The sequence below is a fragment of the Coenobita brevimanus genome, chromosome 43 (genome assembly GCF_032717465.1).
Source record: "Coenobita brevimanus isolate Jiangsu-jjx chromosome 43, ASM3271746v2, whole genome shotgun sequence".
NCBI lineage: Eukaryota > Metazoa > Arthropoda > Malacostraca > Decapoda > Coenobitidae > Coenobita > Coenobita brevimanus.
Genome location: NC_136996.1, coordinates 25,893,158 through 25,911,871, shown reverse-complemented (window position 1 = coordinate 25,911,871; position 18,714 = coordinate 25,893,158). Strand labels below are relative to the sequence as shown.

The 18,714-nt window shown below is 42.2% G+C and overlaps 1 protein-coding gene across 1 annotated transcript in view; it reads right to left on the bottom strand.

Annotated features, from left to right (window-relative positions):
* The window catches only part of LOC145397751 (uncharacterized), a 119,732-nt gene that overhangs the window by 100,924 nt on the left and 94 nt on the right, over nucleotides 1-18,714 (bottom strand). The window contains exon 1 of the mRNA XM_080270773.1: nucleotides 18,703-18,714. This exon is cut by the window's right edge and continues 94 nt beyond it. Within this exon, the coding sequence (XP_080126899.1) occupies nucleotides 18,703-18,714 (12 nt within the window). The remainder of the gene's footprint in view (nucleotides 1-18,702) is intronic.

The following is an 18,714-nucleotide window of genomic DNA, read 5'->3' as shown; positions in this document are numbered from 1 at the left end:
AACTGTATCCCATAATGACAAAGTGTTTGTAGTGGCTAACAAAAATACAGTAATCAAATCTATCCAGACATAATTATGTACAGTGCTGCAGTAGCACAAAAATTCTATAGAGACATAAAATACCCTGGGCTGGGAAAAAATAGCAATACACAAATACACACAGAATGTTCCAAGTTGAAGACAGTTTATCAAAGAACCTTTTGTTGCCTGAATGTGTCAGAGTTGACAGGCTTTGCTACCTCAAAAACTGTTTACAGCATAACATTATGGTTTGCATCTCACGAATGTAAAATTTCATTAATACTAACTCCCTTTTTCACTGAGATTTGTATTATAAATTATAGTAATTTTTAATATTTATCTATCTATCTATCTATAGCCCGACGCCCTAATCCCGCAAAGGGTGGCCGCAGACAAAACGCCTCCAAGTCACTCTGTCACCCACCATTTGACTCCCCTCCCCCCAACTCACCCCCCCCTCCCTCATATACCTCTCAACTCCATCCCTCCACCTCATCCTCGGTCTACCCCTCCCTCTCCCTCCCTCCACCTCACCTACATACACCCTCTTAGTCAGTCTTTCATTCTCCATCCTCTCCACATGTCCAAACCACCTCAGTGTATTTCTCCTAATCTTTTCAACCACATCCACATCTACCCCACAACATTCCTTCACTTCTTCATTCGTCAACCTGTCCCTCCATGTCACTCCACATGCTCCTCTCAAGTAACTCATTTCCACTGCTCTCACTCTTGACTTGTTCCCCTCTTGCAAGGTCCACGCCTCGCTTCCATGCGTCAGGGTAGGTATCACAATACCATCATGCAGTGACTTCTTAACTTCCATACTCACCTCCCTATTTCTCATCACTGCTTTCAGTGTGCCAACAACCTTCCTTCCCTGCTGTACCCTTTCACGTACTTCATCCCCCAAAGTTCCATCCTTACTCATCACACTACCCAAGTACTTGAATGCACTCACATTCTCCATATCCTCACCATCCAACCTCACTGCACACTCTGTGACTTCATTCCTCTCAAACACCATAACTTTACTTTTGTTTACATTAACTTTCAGCTTCCTCCTCCTACACACTGTCCCAAATTCATTCACCAAACCTTGCAACTCCCATTCATCTTCACTCAACAATACTGTATCATCAGCAAACAGCAACACCGGAAGCTTCCAAATCTCACCCTCATTCATTAGGGCCACCCCCACCCTCATTCATTAGGGCCACCCCTACATCCACTGCCCTACCTTGTACCTCCTTTACGACCCCATCCATATATATATTAAACAGCCATGGAGACATTACACACCCCTGTTTCAGTCCCACATTGAGATCAAAGAACTCACTCAGCTCACCATCCACTCGCACCGTAGCCCTAGCTCCCTCGTACATACTCTTCACAGCACTCAACAATTTCCCCTCTACTCCATAAATTCTTAATACCTTCCACATACCTTTCCTATCTATTCTGTCATAAGCTTTCTCCAAGTCCATGAAGGCAGCGTACACTTTCCTTCCCTTCTCTAGATACTTCTCCACTAAACATCTTAGAACAAATATCTGATCTACACACCCTTTTCCCTTCCTAAATCCCCCTTGTTCTTCTCCAACTAGCTCCTCTGTCATATGCCTAACCCTATCAATGAGTATTCTACCATATATTTTACCAGTCACACTAAGAAGGCAAATACCCCTATGGTTACCACATACTTCTCTCTCCCCTCTTCCTTTGTACAGAGGAACAATTATACCTGATTTCCAGTCCTCTGGAACCCTTCCCTCTTCCCAAGCCAATCTACACAACTTCCATATCCACTCCACAACAATCTCACCCCCATACCTAAGCATTTCACCACACACTCCATCAATTCCTGGGGCCTTTCCCAGCTTAATCTTCTTCATCGCTTCCACTACTTCTGACCTACTGATCTCTTCCTCCCTCCTCTCATCTCTTCTTCTCCCAGCCATTCCCCAACCACTTATACTCACACTGCTCTCACTCTCTACATTCAACAAATCCTCAAAGTGCTCCTTCCATCTCCTCAATTTCTCTCTCTTCTCCACCAACAATCTATTATTCCTATCTTTCACTCCCCTACTATTTCCCCTTTCACATTGCCTTACTTTCTTTACCTCCTTCCAAAACAATTTCTTACTCTCCCTCCATTTCACACTCAGATTCCTCCCAAACTCTTCATCCACTTTCTTCTTACTCTCCTTCACCAGTCTCTTAACCTCCCTTCTCCTGCTCACATATACCTCTCTCTTCTCTCTCTCATCTTCTCCCCTACCTCTACTCGCCAACCATTCACCATATGCCTTCTTCTTTTGTTCCACAGCTCGTTTCACCTCATCATTCCACCATGCTGTCCCTTGCACACCCTTGCATCTCCTCCTCACTCCACAAACCGCCTCACACGCTGCGCTTATCTCTTCCGTGAATATCTTACATACGTCTTCCACCCCTTCCATCTGCTCTAGCTCATACCTTCCCAATCTTTCTTCCACTATGCTCTTATACTCTGTCCTCTTCTCACTATCTTGCAATTTCTCCACTCTTCTCACAGGAGCTGCTTCCTCCTGTCTTCCCCTTCGCCTCCTCAACCACTTTCTTTGCAGCTCTACCTTGGCCATCACTAAGTGATGGTCCGAGACTCCATTCCCCCACCCTCTCCACACCCTTGCATCCAACACTTGTCTTCTCATTCGCTCATCCACACACACGTAGTCTATCATTGCCTTTCGTTCAACAAGTTCACCCTCCATCCTTCTCATTACTCTCCATGTATACCGGTGGATCATCTTATGACGAAAGTAGGTGTTGGCTATTGCCAACCCCTTACCAGCACAGATGTCCACCAAAGCACTACCATTCCCATCTACTTCCGCTGGCACACCCCACTGACCAACCACTCCATCCACTCGTACAATATTTATGCTGCTGAAAATAGCACACAGAATGAAATGAGAGGATATTGAAAAAAATATATAAATATAGAGACTGCAAATTGACTTAGGACCTCCCCCCACAAAGTATTAAAAAACAGAATTCATTGTACTGTACATCATAAAGTTTGTTCATGAAATGCCATTCATTAAAATGAAATCATGTTTCCCTTGTTTTTCAGGACCAGCTGGATGCATTTTGGCATGGAATCACTTGGATCTCTAAAGTAATCTAAGGACATTTCTTTGCACCAAACATTTGTCAGTTCAGGACTGAGGTTGTCCAGATTGGGTGTGTTCTCTGCCATGATTTTCTTCATCTTTGTCCAGCAGTTTTCTATCAGATTTAGATCCAGACTGTTGCCAGGCCAGTCGAGGACATCAATCCGATTATTCTGAAGCAATTTTGTCATCTTTCTTGACTTGTGACATGGAGATGAATTGTGCATGAAAAAGTCACACCCATGAATAGCAAAAAAGTTTAACAAATGATCTTTCAGAACTTGAATGTACCAGCCACCATTCATCATCAAGTTCTTAGGAAGAAAGCAGAGGCCTCCCCTTCTCATTTCAGCTAAGAAGCACCCCCATACCATTACTGATTGTGGGTGCTTAACCCCTTAACCGCGGGGTGTCACTTTCGTGACGCTCGGCTACAATGGATCATACCGCGGGGCGTCACTTTTGTGATTCTGTGTTATTTTGAATTATCCCGGGCTCTCAAGTGGTGGCTTGTATCATATATCAGTACTGCCAATGTCCAACACTAGTCAGCACTCCAAATCTCATCTGTACTCCCATCCATTGTTGACATTTTAGCTATTTTACCCCCTTCCTGACTCCCCTCCCTACCTGCCCTCCATTACCCTCTCCTCTCACCTCCCACGCCGCGCTGCGCTACGGAAATTTCCCCCTTCTCTTTCCACAGATTTCATCCATTGAAATAAGCCCTATGCCCTATATTTTTACCCTGTAATATATACCAAAAAAAAAAAAGGTAAGTGATAGTGTTATACTCCAGAAATTGCCTAATTATCACCCGACAACACCTCACGTGCATTCATTCGCTACATTACCACGGTAATTTCCCCTTTGATTTATGCCTTGTAATCGATGTCTGTAATAAAAATATATATCAGAAAGGAAGGGAGAATCCTAATTGACATTTACATTCACCTGGAACTACCTATTTCTTTATTTATTGCCGAGATTTTCTACCTATAAAAAATTAGCATGTAAGTTAGCAGCAGTAAGCCTAAAGTGTCATTGTCAACCCTTCCCTTCTCAGATAATTTACCCCCTTCGTGACTCCCCTCCCTACCTGCCCTCCATTACCCTCTCCTCTCACCTCCCACGCCGCGCTGCGCTACGGAAATTTCCCCCTTCTTTTTCCACAGATTTCATCCATTGAAATAAGCCCTATGCCCAATATTTTTACCCAATAATATATACCAAAAAAAAAACAGGTAAGTGATAGTGTTATACTCCAGAAATTGCCTAATTATCACCTGACAAAACCTCACGTGCATTCATTCGCTACATTACCACGGTAATTTCCCCTTTGATTTATGCCTTGTAATCGATGTCTGTAATAAAAATATATATCAGAAAGGAAGGGAGAATCCTAATTGACATTTACATTCACCTGGAACTACCTATTTCTTTATTTATTGTCAAGATTTTCTACCTATAAAAAATTAGCCTGCAAGTTAGCAGCAGTCAGCCTAAAGTGTCATTGTCAACCCTTCCCTTCTCAGATAAGCCGCGGCATTTAGTTCCTTGTCCTCCACTGCAGAGACAACATGTCGCACTCGCGCCCCGCCATTCCTGCCGCTTCTGCGTCCATTGCAAAGGGCCCCGTGACCTCTACCCCCAAGAAAAGTGTTGAGGTAAGCAGGAAAGGCCTCAGTGACTCTGCAGTGGCACGAGAACTTGCTGAATTGTCGATGATAATAATGGACAGCGATTTTGACGATTCCGGTGAATCGTGTGATGAGCCGGGTGAAGTTATCGCGCCAGAAACAGCGACAACAAGTGCTCCTACCAGTGAATCTGTGTCTAGCTCCAAGGGAAAGGAGCCTTTAGTGCAGGAAGGAAAAGAATTTGGGAAGGGAGTGAAAAGGCGGCGTGTTAGCCCCAGAACAATGCCCCCACGTGACCCAGCCCGCCATGAGTCACGAGAGCATTCACCTCCCCGTTCCCCAAACCCCGCTTTACTCATCTCGTCATCGTCGTCGGCTGAGTTATCTCCGGAGTCTTCGTCGTCGGAGTCACCACCAGCATCAACAGTGAAGGCCGGCCATAGAGGTAGAGGTAGATCTAAGAGAGTGAGAAGTAGTGTAGCTAGTAGGGTAAGGGCTGCTAGTGCTGTACGGCAACCTAGGGTCAGTGCGAGTGACCTTGACCGAGATAAGCCTCCCTCTCAGCCAACCTCCACCACCACCACCACCACCACCACCATCCCTCCACCGCCACGCCAGGGAATCCTAGACGCCTTCGCGTGGACGGAAGGGTCAGATTTTGTCCCCGGCTCGTCAGGAGTTCAGCCTGCCTTCACTATGGACGAAAATGCTGAGTGTGTCGACTACCTTTTGGGCTTCCTAGATGACGAAGTCATGCAGCACATATGTGATGAGACCAACAGGTTCGAATCACAACGTGCTGCTAGTGGTACAGGTGCAGCCAAGATGCAACAGTGGACCATGCTGGGAGTGCAGGAGCTGTATGTGTTCTTTGCCCTCATGCTTCTTATGCCACACTCCAAGAAGCATGAGTTGGAAGAATACTGGTCCATGGACCCCTTACTACCCTCACCGACCTTCAACAAGTACATGGCCAGAGATCGCTTCCGGAACATCATGGGAAACCTGCACTTTGTCGATAATGATGTACCTTCCCAAACCGACCCACTCTGGAAGATCCGGGAGATTCTGAACAGAATGAAGGATAAGTTCATGTCATTCTTCCACCCATTTCAGAAGGTTGTCATTGATGAGTCCTTGGTTCTGTTCAGAGGACGTCTTCGGTTTGTCCAGTACATTCCAAGCAAACGCCATCGCTTTGGAATTAAGTTCTTTGTACTGTGCGACTGTAAGACGGGGTACATCCTTGACTTCGTCATATATTCAGCCAGCACTGTCGATCTCGATAAAACACACCCCCTTGGCTTCTCAGGCTGTGTAGTGAAAGTGCTCCTAGAAAAGTATTTTGGTGGGAATCATGTGCTGTATACAGACAACTACTATACAGCACCGAAACTTGCCAAATACCTTTCTGAGCACGGCATTGGCTCCTGCGGCACTGTGAAAAGTAATCGTGCCAACTTCCCCAAATTCCCAGAGGCGGGAAACTCGCAGCGAGGAGACGTGCACCTACGCAAGTCTGAGAAGATGCTGGCAATACGGTGGCATGACAAGAGAGTCGTGCACATGCTCACCACCGTACATAAGGGGGAGATGAGAGACAGTGGGAAGGTCGACCGTAGGACAGGCGAACCTGTGATGAAACCTGATGCTGTGTTGGACTATAATATAAACATGCGGCTGGTGGACAAGTCCGACATGATGATTGGTGAGATCGACTAACTCAGGAAGAATACTAGGTGGTACAGGAAAGTTTTTCTGCATCTCATAGATATGACGATGCTGAACGCCTTCATCCTGTACAAGATGAAGGTAAAGCCACCCAAGTCCTTCTCCCTGAGGTTGTTCGCCAGGACTTGTGTCCAGCAGCTGCTGGAAAAATATGGTAAGGTGCAAGCAGCAACTCCAAGGCGCCATCCAGTTACACTTCCCGACCGACTTGAGCAGAGGGCGTATATGGATCGGCACAGACTTGAGCTAATGCCTGCCACAGGGAAAAGGAAGGCTGCGATTCGCAGGTGTCAGGTATGTGCGCATACCACACGCCGCACACCTGAGCATAAACGCACCTCTTGGCAGTGCGCTGAATGCCAGGTTCCCCTCTGTGTAACCTGCTTCTTCAATTATCACAGCCAGAAGCAGTTCTAACAGTGCAAGTGTGGAAGCAGAATTATTTGGAAATAATGTGTAAATAATGTGTAAATAGCAGGTGAAAGCAATGGATGTTCAGTTCATATGACTGAACAGTGTATTATAGTTTCATCTTACTGAAAGTGACAGTGAATAACATATTGTAAGTAAAAGAGAAGGGTAAATATTGAAAATAGAATAGAAAATGTAAATAGTAATGTAAGTAATTAGTAATATAAGAATATGAGTACAAATAATTTATGTTATAACAGTGAGAGTGAATCCGTGGCTCTCTACGTATTTTACTGACTGAAAAATAGAATGACTTCAGTGACAATAAAATAATACGACTGAAGGAAACTCATGGAGAAAGACTCCAGATGTACATAAGTGTGATATAGTAATAGAAATATAAAGTGTGAGGGGTTCGCCTAGAGCGAACTAGCGCAAGTGCGGCGATCAGACGCGCTCGTAATTTCCATTGCTTTCACACTGTTTTTTTTTTTAGTATGGATCCCAAACTACTTGAAAATGGTAGAATAATGCTTATAGTGTTTGTATCTGGCTGTGGTAATCATATAACGGGTTGTCGGGAAGTGTAAAGTGGAGACTTAGTTACCCTACTTCAGAGGTCTCCACAAGTCCTACGGAAACTGACGAAGGCTCAACAATCATTCCAGGAGAAAGCTGAAGGTATGTGCTATAAGCATATATAATTTTATTATTCTAGGACTAATAACTGATTTTTAGCAAATATTTTTTGAGAGTCTGTCGGAGCCCAAATAACCCCGCGGGACACGCAAGTAATTGGTAAACAAGCCCGCAGTGTAGGGGTTAACAGTCGGCACCGTGTAAGCAGGGTCATATCAACTAAGGGAGGCAGGGCGATGAACCTTGGGAGAACGTACCTGGAGCACTTGAAATGTGCTTTCATAAGAAAACATAACTTTTCTCCACTCATCTGATGTCCAGTGTACATACTACATGGCAAACTGAATGCACTGCTTCTTCATGTGGTCAGTGAAAAGAAGTTTCTTGGCTGCAGTGCGGCTTGGTAAATCCAGTTCCTTCTGCAAGCGATGCTGGATAGTTCGCATTGAGACATCTTGTAACAGCTGGGGATGCATTCTCTTCAATTCTGCTGCTCTCAGTCGAGGATTCTTGATTACCTCCCTCTTCAGAAGCATATCTGTACCTCTGGAGGTCGTCGTCTTCTTTCCACCACCATGCTTGTGCTCTGGTATGACATCACGTGGCAGGCCGCACGCTGCAGCAAGAATCTTCATGACGATCGATTTTGCGCATCCAGTATGTTCACCAATTATGTTGATAGGGACATTATCCTGCCCTTATGCAATGATACGGACCCTCCCATCCCTTGAGCAGTACTTTCCAGGCATGACACGACTCTAGGAAAATAACAGGGCAAACAGTAATGCATACGAAAAAAGAGGGAGGTGCAAGCTCGGAGCGATGGGAACATATACTCTCACTCTCGCTTCTGGGCAAGCACTGACGTGCTGAGTGTTTCACCACCTCCCACCAACGCCAAAAGAGTTGCCAGTTACTTCTTGCCCAAAAAGTTCACTTGGTAGAGGTGGAAACACAAAACAAAGACAGACAACTCTCCCATAGCAATTTTGTGTGTAGGTCCTAAGTCAATTTGCGGTGGGTGTATATCATACGTCTTGCGGTTATGCTTGGGTGGCTCCCTAATGTTCCATTTCTCCATGTGGCCTCCACGAAATATGGCATGGCTCCCTGGGGACCCACACAGCCCACATTGAGAACCACTGATGTAAAGCATTAATCTTAATGCTCAGATACTGTACGTGCAGTAAAATCTCCTAAATCGCGCTATTATGAGACTAAGCACATGCAGGGATAAGAAGATCTCGCAAGTTAGAAATAATCTTATGGGGAAAATTACTTATGAGTCTGCCACATTGGAAAAGTAGCCCCCTTTATCCCCAAACCTACATCAAACTGGTCACCAACAAACAATATCAACCTGGAAAAGAAATTAGTAAGGCATACTTAACCCTTTAACCATGGGCATTGTTTTGCCCCGACTGGCCTCTCCCGTGGGGGTTCCAGCCAAAATGTAAACAAACTTTAAACCTTTATAACTCTGCACAGAATAAATCTAGGGCGAAAAATAAGGTACCATTAGAAAGTACTAACCTTCGGCTTTGCAATGATGTAGGTTTCATGATTTCGTTGACTATCACTGGATGGGCAGTGCCATTAGAAGTGAGCGATCTAAAATCACTATTTTTCGCTCACACACCATTACCAAATGCCAACCTCATTCTGATAATAATACTATAAACATATATGAACACTGCACATACGATAAACACTCACTCTGTGTTCACTGAGGCAGGTAAAAGGCACTGTAATTGCCCGCACTTCACTGCCACATCAGCGGTGTTGTAATCACTATTTTACGCTCACACATTACCAAATGCCAACCTCGTTCTGATAATAATACTATAAACATATGAACACTGCATATACGATAAACACCCACTCTGTGTTCACTGAGGCAGGTAAAAGGCACTGTAATTGCCCGTACTTCACTGCCACATCAGCGGTGTTGTAATCACTATTTTTCGCTCACACACCATTACCAAATACCAACCTCATTCTGATAATAATACTATAAACATATATGAACACTGCACATACAATAAACACCCACTCTGTGTTCACTGAGGCAGGTAAAAGGCACTGTAATTGCCCGCATTTCACTGCCACATCAGCGGTGTCGTAATCACTATTTTTCGCTCACACACCATTACCAAATGCCAACCTCATTCTGATAATAATACTATAAACATATATGAACACTGCACATACGATAAACACCCACTCTGTGTTCACTGAGGCAGGTAAAAGGCACTGTAATTGCCCACACTTCACTGCCACATCAGCGGTGTTGTCACTCACACAGCTGGACAGATACTGATGCGTGTTTGGTCAGGGGTGGGGTGGGGGGCCCGGGGGGTGGGAGGTGGGGGCCCGGGGGGTGGGAGGAGGGAGGTGGGGGTCGGCTGGAGTGAAAGAACTTAATAGCTACTCTCCCTTGAAACAATTGGCGCACGGAAAAAACGCGCGGTACCGGTATTCAAAATATTCACAAACATTCGAGAATGACACCTGCGGTTTGGTCCAGTTTTTGCAATGTCATTCTGGGATGACACCCACGGTTAAAGGGTTAATAGGCATGAACAATACTGTGAGATTCTTACCTGACTCTGACTGATGACAATGCTTGAATGGACAGGGAGGGGGGAGGGGTTCTGAGGCTTGAGGTGGACTACGGCCTCTAAACATGAGGTGAATGTGCTGCTGCCTCATGCTGCCGCTTCTGTGCGACTTTCTCCTCATCAACCTCCCTCAGGAACCCCTCAAAGTCCAGCATGGAGGCAATGGTAGTGGTGTCGTCCTCCCTCTCAGCTGTCTCTGTGATGTCGCAAGAGTCGTCGATTCATCGAGCTTAATTCTTTACCAAACGGGCATGGCCTTTCCATATTTTCTACTCAAATGAGTCTTTCACAGGTTACTTCTTATTCCTGGATTACCACAGCTACTGGTCATTTTTATAAACATACCTCTGACAGCTACAAATGAGGATTTAGAATGTGTGATACACTGACGCATCCAGTCACAGCATCAATTGGCAAATAATGTGGCCAGCTGGAGAGATCAACGGTACACACTGCCGATGATGACCTGCCTGCTTCCTTGAATGACCAAATATAGAAGTAATCCCTCTAATATCCGAACACCCAATATCCGAACATCCCCACTAACCGGACATAATCGTCCCGGGATCCAATATTCCCCAAATGGGCCGAAAACCGCAAAAAATTTGAAAAAAATCTGACTTTTTTCCCTCCCGTAATTTGAAATTGCCGCGTGGCGTTGAACAGCTGTTACACCATGGTCCCTTCACCCCTTCCTTCCTCCCCCTCCCCCCCTCCCCTGTCAGGGTTGCCATTTGGTATTTTTCATTACCAAGTCTGGGCCAATTTGGTAATGAAAAATTCGTTTGGTAATGAATCAGAATAATGCATTACCAAATGGATTTTTCACATGTATGAGGATACACAGGATGGAGATGGTGGATTGTTTGCTCTCTCTGATTAATCTGCTACCCTACATAGCGTGAAAATAATCAACATGGTGTTAATTATAAGGAGAGTGATTACATGTATTTCCACTTGTCTATATAATTAATGAAGAATAAATTTTAGCTTTACGAATTTGGTAATGAAAAGTTAAATTTGGTAATGAAAGTTGAGGAGATTGGTAATGTGGCCGTTGCGATCTGGCAACTCTGTTACCCCGCCATCATCAACAGTCACAGCCAAACTCTGATCGAGAGCAGATGCTTATAGCTGTGCAAGCCACAGGTGCTTGTTTTTTGTGAATAAACAGTGAATAAACTGCAATACCTCGCCACTAGAACACACGGGAATTTACAGTGTTGTGCAGTGTTAAGAAATTAGAATTTAAAGTGCAGAGGATTAACTGTGGACTGCAAACTGGTGGTTCAAACCAGTCCAGGAGCCAGGGACTTGTAAGTACCCAGAATGTTTAATATTGTATAAACTCACCTCTAAAACCTCATTTTATGGTTCTTTTGCATTTATTTCAGTCTTTTATGTCCCTTATTGGTGTGATTTGAGTCTTAAATAGGTGCAATGCATGTCCAGATGGAGTTGTATAGGTGTTTTTCTGAGTTAGGGTCCATAAGTACAAGTCCAGGAGGCTGGGGCCCAATATCTGGACAGGATCACTATCCGGACATGCCTTTGGCTCTATTACGTCGGATATTGGAGGGATTACTTTTTGTTTTTTTCCACTGACTTCTTGCAGTCACAATTCAGCAGCTAACTACAGATATACCCCGGTTTAACGATGTAAATGGTTAGGTAAAACACGTCGTTAGGCGGGGTATCGTATATCAGGGTTGACAACATGTAAAGTAATGGGATGTGTTTTTCCCCCCCCAACCAAGTCCAAAACCCACCCAAATGAGCCCAAAAACAAATCTAAATCCAATCTAAATGGCCTAACAGCTGTAAAAGAAGCTAACCTATGCCTAACACCTGTAAATAACTCACTAAAACCAACAAATAAAATCCAAAAATCATCGAACATAAGTCTGGAAAAAAATCAAGCTTAGTAAACTGTATATCAAAATGACAATGTTCACCCCACCTATGGCTAAAACACATTAATTCGTCTAAAAACAGTTTATAAATCAACCTAAACACACAATTTTAGTCTAAAATATCAAAATCGGTAAAAAAAGAATAAAAACCCATTGTTAAACCGGGGTTTGGCCATTGATAGGCAGGGTATGGTGTTATTTCTACCCCCATCGTTAAGGCGGGGTACCGTATATCGAGGTATATCTGTATCTGTGTTGCATATGTACCAAAATTACTTAACTTGAGATCATAAGTTTGTTATTACATAGGTGGAATCGCTGTGCCCCTCTGGAAAAGAATTACAGTACTCCAATCCTAATTCTTTACCAAATGGGCACGGCCTTTCCATATTTTCTGTTGAAATGAGTCTTTCACAGGTTCACAGGTTACTCATTATTATTCCTGGATTACCACAGCTACTGGGCATTTTTATAAACATACCTCTGAAAGCTATAAATGAGAATTTAGAATGCATGATACACTGACACATCAAGCTGGAGAGGTGGTTGGTATACAACGCAATCAGTTGAAGATTGTCCTCATTGGGTCTGTAATGGTGGGCATCTCTGGTTTCCTTCTCACTCCCTTCAATCCTCCTTTTCATATCCAACTTTTTCCCCCTCCCTCAAAGAAGTTGTACACTTAGGAGGGTTAAGATCAGCCACAGTAACAATGGGTAGGTGGAAAAGCACGGAAGGAAAAAAAAAAAAAAAAATCCTCTCCTACACCTCACTGGAACCACGTGTTGTCAACAGAGGAGACAATGCACTGAGCCGAGCAGGCGCTGGGGCTTACACATATGCGCCCTTCATGCTTGGTGTGGGAGGAAAGAGCTGTGATTGGCATGCAGTATGTGCTATGCTTGAATATTACTGGTTTAGTAATTAACGGCTGGCTAGACATGCCGACTTAGGTAATGGTGGTGCACATTACATGAGGCATCGGAAGACCTTCACGTTCGAAGCTGCACCCATGAAATTCGTGCAATTTCCGCGACTTACAAATGCTGCAAACTGTTGTCGTGTATTATGAATCTGCTATTTAGGATCAAGTGATTTATGAGATTCTACTGTACAGTAATTAGTAAATTCTAATTTAACAAGCAAATGATGAAAACCCTATAAATGAGACAATACAGTACAATACAGTACTGTCATCAGATCTATCAATCTATCTATCTATTGCCAGATGCCTTAATCCCGTGAGGGGTAGCCACAAACAAATTGCCTCCATGTCACTCTGTCCCCTGCCACTTCACTGCCCTGCTCCCAACTACCACCCCCCTTTCTCATATACCTCTCCACTCCATCCCTCCATCTCATCCTTGGCTTCCCCCTCCCTCTCTCCCCTTCCACCTCATTCACATACACTCTCCTCATCAATCTCTCACTCTCCATCGTCTCCATAAGGCCAAACCACCACAATGTGTTTCTCCAAACGCTTCGTATCACTTCCACATCCACACCACAATGCTCCTTCACATTTCATTTGTCAGTCTGTCTCTCCATGTGACTCCACAGGCTCCTCTCAAATAGCTCATTTCCACAGCTCTCACTCTTGACTTCTGTCTCTCCACCATGGTCCAAGCTTCACTTCCATATGTTAGAGTTGGTATCACAATACTGTCATGTAGTAACTTTTTCCCTTCCATGCTCACTTCCCTGTTTCATCACACATACTGTATGTCAAATTCCAAGGTTGGCATTGATTAAATCAAACTCATTTAATCATGTGATTAAATCATTGATTTTATTATTTTTTTGTTTAAAAAGGCATGATTTTTTTTTTTTTAAATAAACAAAAATAAAATCTGAAGGTTTATAAAAGTTGTGTATAACTTTGTGTTGGCATTCATTTATTATGATACTTAAGCATTAACCCCTAAACCGCGGGGTTGTTTTTGCCTGACTTGCGTGTCTCGCGGGCATATTTGCGCTCCGACAGACTCTCTAAAAATATTTGCCAAAAATCAGTTATTAGTCCTAGAATATTATAATTAAATATGCAAATGGCACATACCTTCAGCTTTCTCCTGGGATGTTTGTTGAGCCTTTGTCGAGTACCGCAGGACTTGTGGAGACCTCTGAAAATGGGTAACGAAGTCTCCACTTTACACTTCCCGACAACCCGTAATATGATTACCACAGCCTGATATTACCACTAGAAACACTATTCTATGATTCTCAAACAGTTTGGAATCCATACTCCAAAAAAAAAAACACACAGTGAAAGCAATGAAAATTACGAGTGCGTATGACCTTCCCACATGCACTCGTTTGCCACTAGTGTTCTGTCATTTATTATTCATAAAAACACTCACACTTTATATTTCTATTACTATATAACACTTACATATATCTACAGTCTTTATCCATAAGTTTCCTTCAGTAATAGTAGTTTATTGTCACTGTAGGCTTTCAATTTCTCTTTCAGTAAAATACGTAGCATTCACTTTCTCGGCCTGTACACTAGCGTTGAGAGTGAATCTGTCACTTTCATTTTCACTTTCATAACTCATAGTATTCATACATGCTTGAGTGAAACTTTCACTTTCATTACTCCTAGTATATATACAGGTAACTCGCACGGAACACGATCTCACGGAACGCGCTCGCAATTATACACGGTAAGGGCTGGGATACGTATAAGACAACGTAAGATTAAAAAACCATTATGAAAACTACAAATTAACGCAGGAGAGGCCTTTGAAAGATCAAATCCTCGAACGTCACCGCAGCGCGCGGTTTGTTTTTATTACGTGACGATCTAGGCGGGAAATTATTCAGCGAGTGAGACATTCCCAAGTACAGTAGCACAGTATTTGTAAGTTAAATATTTACAGTACTGTACTGTTCTGGTAAGTTTATGTGCAACTTAAAGTACTATTAAATAACGTTAAAGCAAGAAATAAAGTCTTATAACCAGTTTACCTGATAGGCGTCAGAATATTGCCTTTTTTATTTGTTCGTTTTTTCCACAGTGCTGTTCAGTATTTGTAAGTTAAATATTTACTGTTCTCGTATGTACTGTACTTGTAAGCACTTAAATAAAGTTAAAGCATTAAATAAAGCCTTGTAACCAGATAACCCAAATTATATGATTACCCATGATCGGCGTCGGAATATTGCCTTTTTTGTTTGTTCGTTAAACTCTTACTGTACTGCTTTTCTACAGTACTGTATTTGTAAGTTAAATATTTACTGTTCTGGTATGTACTTGTAAGCAATTAAAGCATTAAATAAAGCCTTGTAACCAGTTAACCTGATTTATATGATTACCCATGATCGGCGTCGGAATATTGCCTTTTTTTTGTTTGTTCGTTAAAGACTTATAATAAGAGAAAAATACATTTTTGTCTTGGTATCTTTACCTATTTGCTCAGGTTTGCTGTAATGGTTTGCAACTTGTAGAAAACTGTGAAAACTTTCGGGAAGTGAACGAAAATCTGGGACATGACCTTGACTTCACCGTCTCATGTATCATCTGTCAGTTCACCACCGGCTATCGTAATGAGTGGATGTACGATTTTTTCGCTCGTGGCCATGCCTAACCACACATAGTTACACCCATTATCTCGACCCAGACAGAAAATACAACCTTTTTCCTCCCTTGCAAAACACAAACAACCACCCTGTTTACGAGACAGCAATATATATTGCGAAAATAACAAGGTAAAATGATAAAGATGAACGTAAAATAATTGAGAAAGATGAACATGTTTTGACGGAAGAAATACGTTTTCCCTGTCTGTAAACGTATTTATTTCTGCTTTGTATCTGTATTCGTAATAATTAGACTTATTGTTAGTTCTGAAACTGCATTACGATTCTATTTTTAGCCATTCTCGTGGTGTGGGAGCTAGAAGTTGTGACACAACTTCCTTATTGCTAATCGGACTGACCCTCCACTTTATTCTCCCGTGGCAGAGTCTAGCCTTGGAGGACGTGCAGTTTTCTCATTTAGGACTGAAAATTCAACTCTTTCGCTCCCTTTTCCAAGCATGGGCACAACGATAACGTAAAAAATAACTCGAAACTACCATAAACATATATCAAAAAGGTGAAAATGTATTCATAACATTTTTTTCCAGCCATTCCTAACAGATTATGTACTGAAATCATTCGATATCACAGTACTGCATTTCTAAGTTAAATATGTACTGTTCTGGTATGTACTTGTAAGTTAAAGCACTGGTACCAGTTAACCTAATTTATTACCTATGATCGGCGTCGGAATGTTTCCTTGTGTTTACGTACAGTATTTGTGTGTTGAAGTTTTGCTCAGGAGTACTGTATTTGTGAGTTATAACATTAAATAAACCTTCTAACCACTTAAAGTGCTTTCTAGTGACAGATAACAGCAAAACAACACATTTTGGGGGTCTAGGGAGCAAAATACGGAGTAGTTTAAATATACGCGATTTCGCACCTAACACGGCACGGTAGGAACGAAACCCTCGTGTTCCGTGCGAGTTACCTGTACTCGTACCGGTATTCTCATATTACTACTCATTTACATTTCTATTTACATTCTCTATTTTATTTACATTATTTACATTTCTATTTTATTTACACTGTGTTATGCAGTCACTTGCAGTAACTTATAAAACTATTTTCCACTGTTCACTTATACAGTATTTACATTCATTGCTTTCACTTGCTGTTTACACATTATTTACATTTCCACTTGCACTGTTTTACTCACCAGATAGATCGTAGTCACTGTCTATAATTTTCATTGACAAATTAGCCAGTTAACGTTCCACAGCAGTCACTTAGCCCTTTACCTCTTTCCACACGAGGTTTAGTAGGGGGTAGAGGTCACAGGGCCCTTTGCATGGGGCTAAAAAGCAGTGGAATTGGACAAGCACGAATCCGACGTGCTTTCACCTTGAAAGACGACAGTAAACTGAATACAGTGTGATGGCCTGCCTAGGGGCAGTGCAATGCTGCCAATGTCAGCGGGGTGACAGTGCTAATAAATATGCTATGAAATGACTGGCAGGAAATCTAGACAATACATAATAAATTAGGTAGTTCCAGGCGAATGTAAATATCACTTAGGCTTCTCCCTTCCTTTCTTATATATATTTTTATTATGAGAATAGATTATACGGCATATTTCAAGGGGAAATAAACAACGAAAATTAGCAAACGCGTGCACGTGAGGTGTTGTCAGGTGATAATTAGCCAATTCCAGGTGTATGGCACTATCACTTACCTTATTTCTTTCTTGTATATATAATTTGGTATAAGAATAGGGCATAGGGCTTATTTCAATGGATGAAATCAGTGGAAAATTCCAGGGAAGATTTACTTAGCGTAGCACGGCCGGGCAGGCGAAAGGAGAAGGTAATGGAGGGGAGGTAGGGAGGGGAGTCAAGAACGGGGAGAAATGGCTAAATTGTCAACAATGGATAAGAGTACAGATGAGATTATGAGTGCTGGCTAGTGTTGGACATTGGCAGTACTGATAGACGATACAAGCCACCATTTGAAAGCCCGGGTGAATTCAAAATAACACAGAATCACAAAAGTGACACCCTGCAGTATGATCCCTTGCTCCCAAGCGTCACAAAAGTGACGCCCTGCGGTTAAGGGGTTAAGTTAGCAGATTTTGGAGAATGGTGCCAATAGAAATTGTTACATTGTATGACAGAAAAAATATTTTTAAATTTGTGTACCTAAGTATTGAAATTATTTGTACATCTGAAATAATGAGCCATAAATCACAAACCAAAGCCATAAGACTAGGTAGGCTATGCTGGGTCACTTAAGGCCATGTCATCATAATATCAGCTTAAGATCTTTCTGTGTGGTAATATAATCAGCTCTGGAATATGCTGTCTTGATTACCACTGGCAACTCAGCCTTAACCAGTAGTGTACAGACAGGACGTGAACAGGTATGTATCTGGATTCTGGGCAGTGGCTTTCAGCCCGAACCAACAGTGGATAAACAGGACATGAAGTATACTGTTTTTGAAATATTTGTTATATAATAAACAGAAAAATCAAATAAATCAAAAAATCAAATAAATAAAATTCATAGATATACAGTACCGTATATATTTTTTTAAATAAAAAAATCACCAATCCTGTCAAATTCTATGTTAAAGTTTTGTAAACTTTACTTTTGTTGTTACCACCCTCACAACTACATTCAAAACTTTATGAATCCTGACATAATTTATTAAAATGCAAGAGGACTATCTCCACGTGTGAATAAAACTGCCTGACAGTGTCAAATAAACTCTAAAAAAATTGCCATCATAATGAAGGGGATAGCAAGATACTCTTAACCCCTTCATTATAGGTGGTTTCCCTAAGTTTAATTAAACTGCTAGGTGGTAAAGAAAGAAAAAAAAATTCATCATAATTTAGGGTTAATGATGACAACAGACTTACAAAAAATGAAGTTCACAAATATCAATTACCTACGGTATATCATTTAAAAATACGGATTATGCATATCAGTCAGGTTGTGTACATAGTCCCTCAAACTTAAAAAATCCACTGTATCTAACCTGAGGAAGATG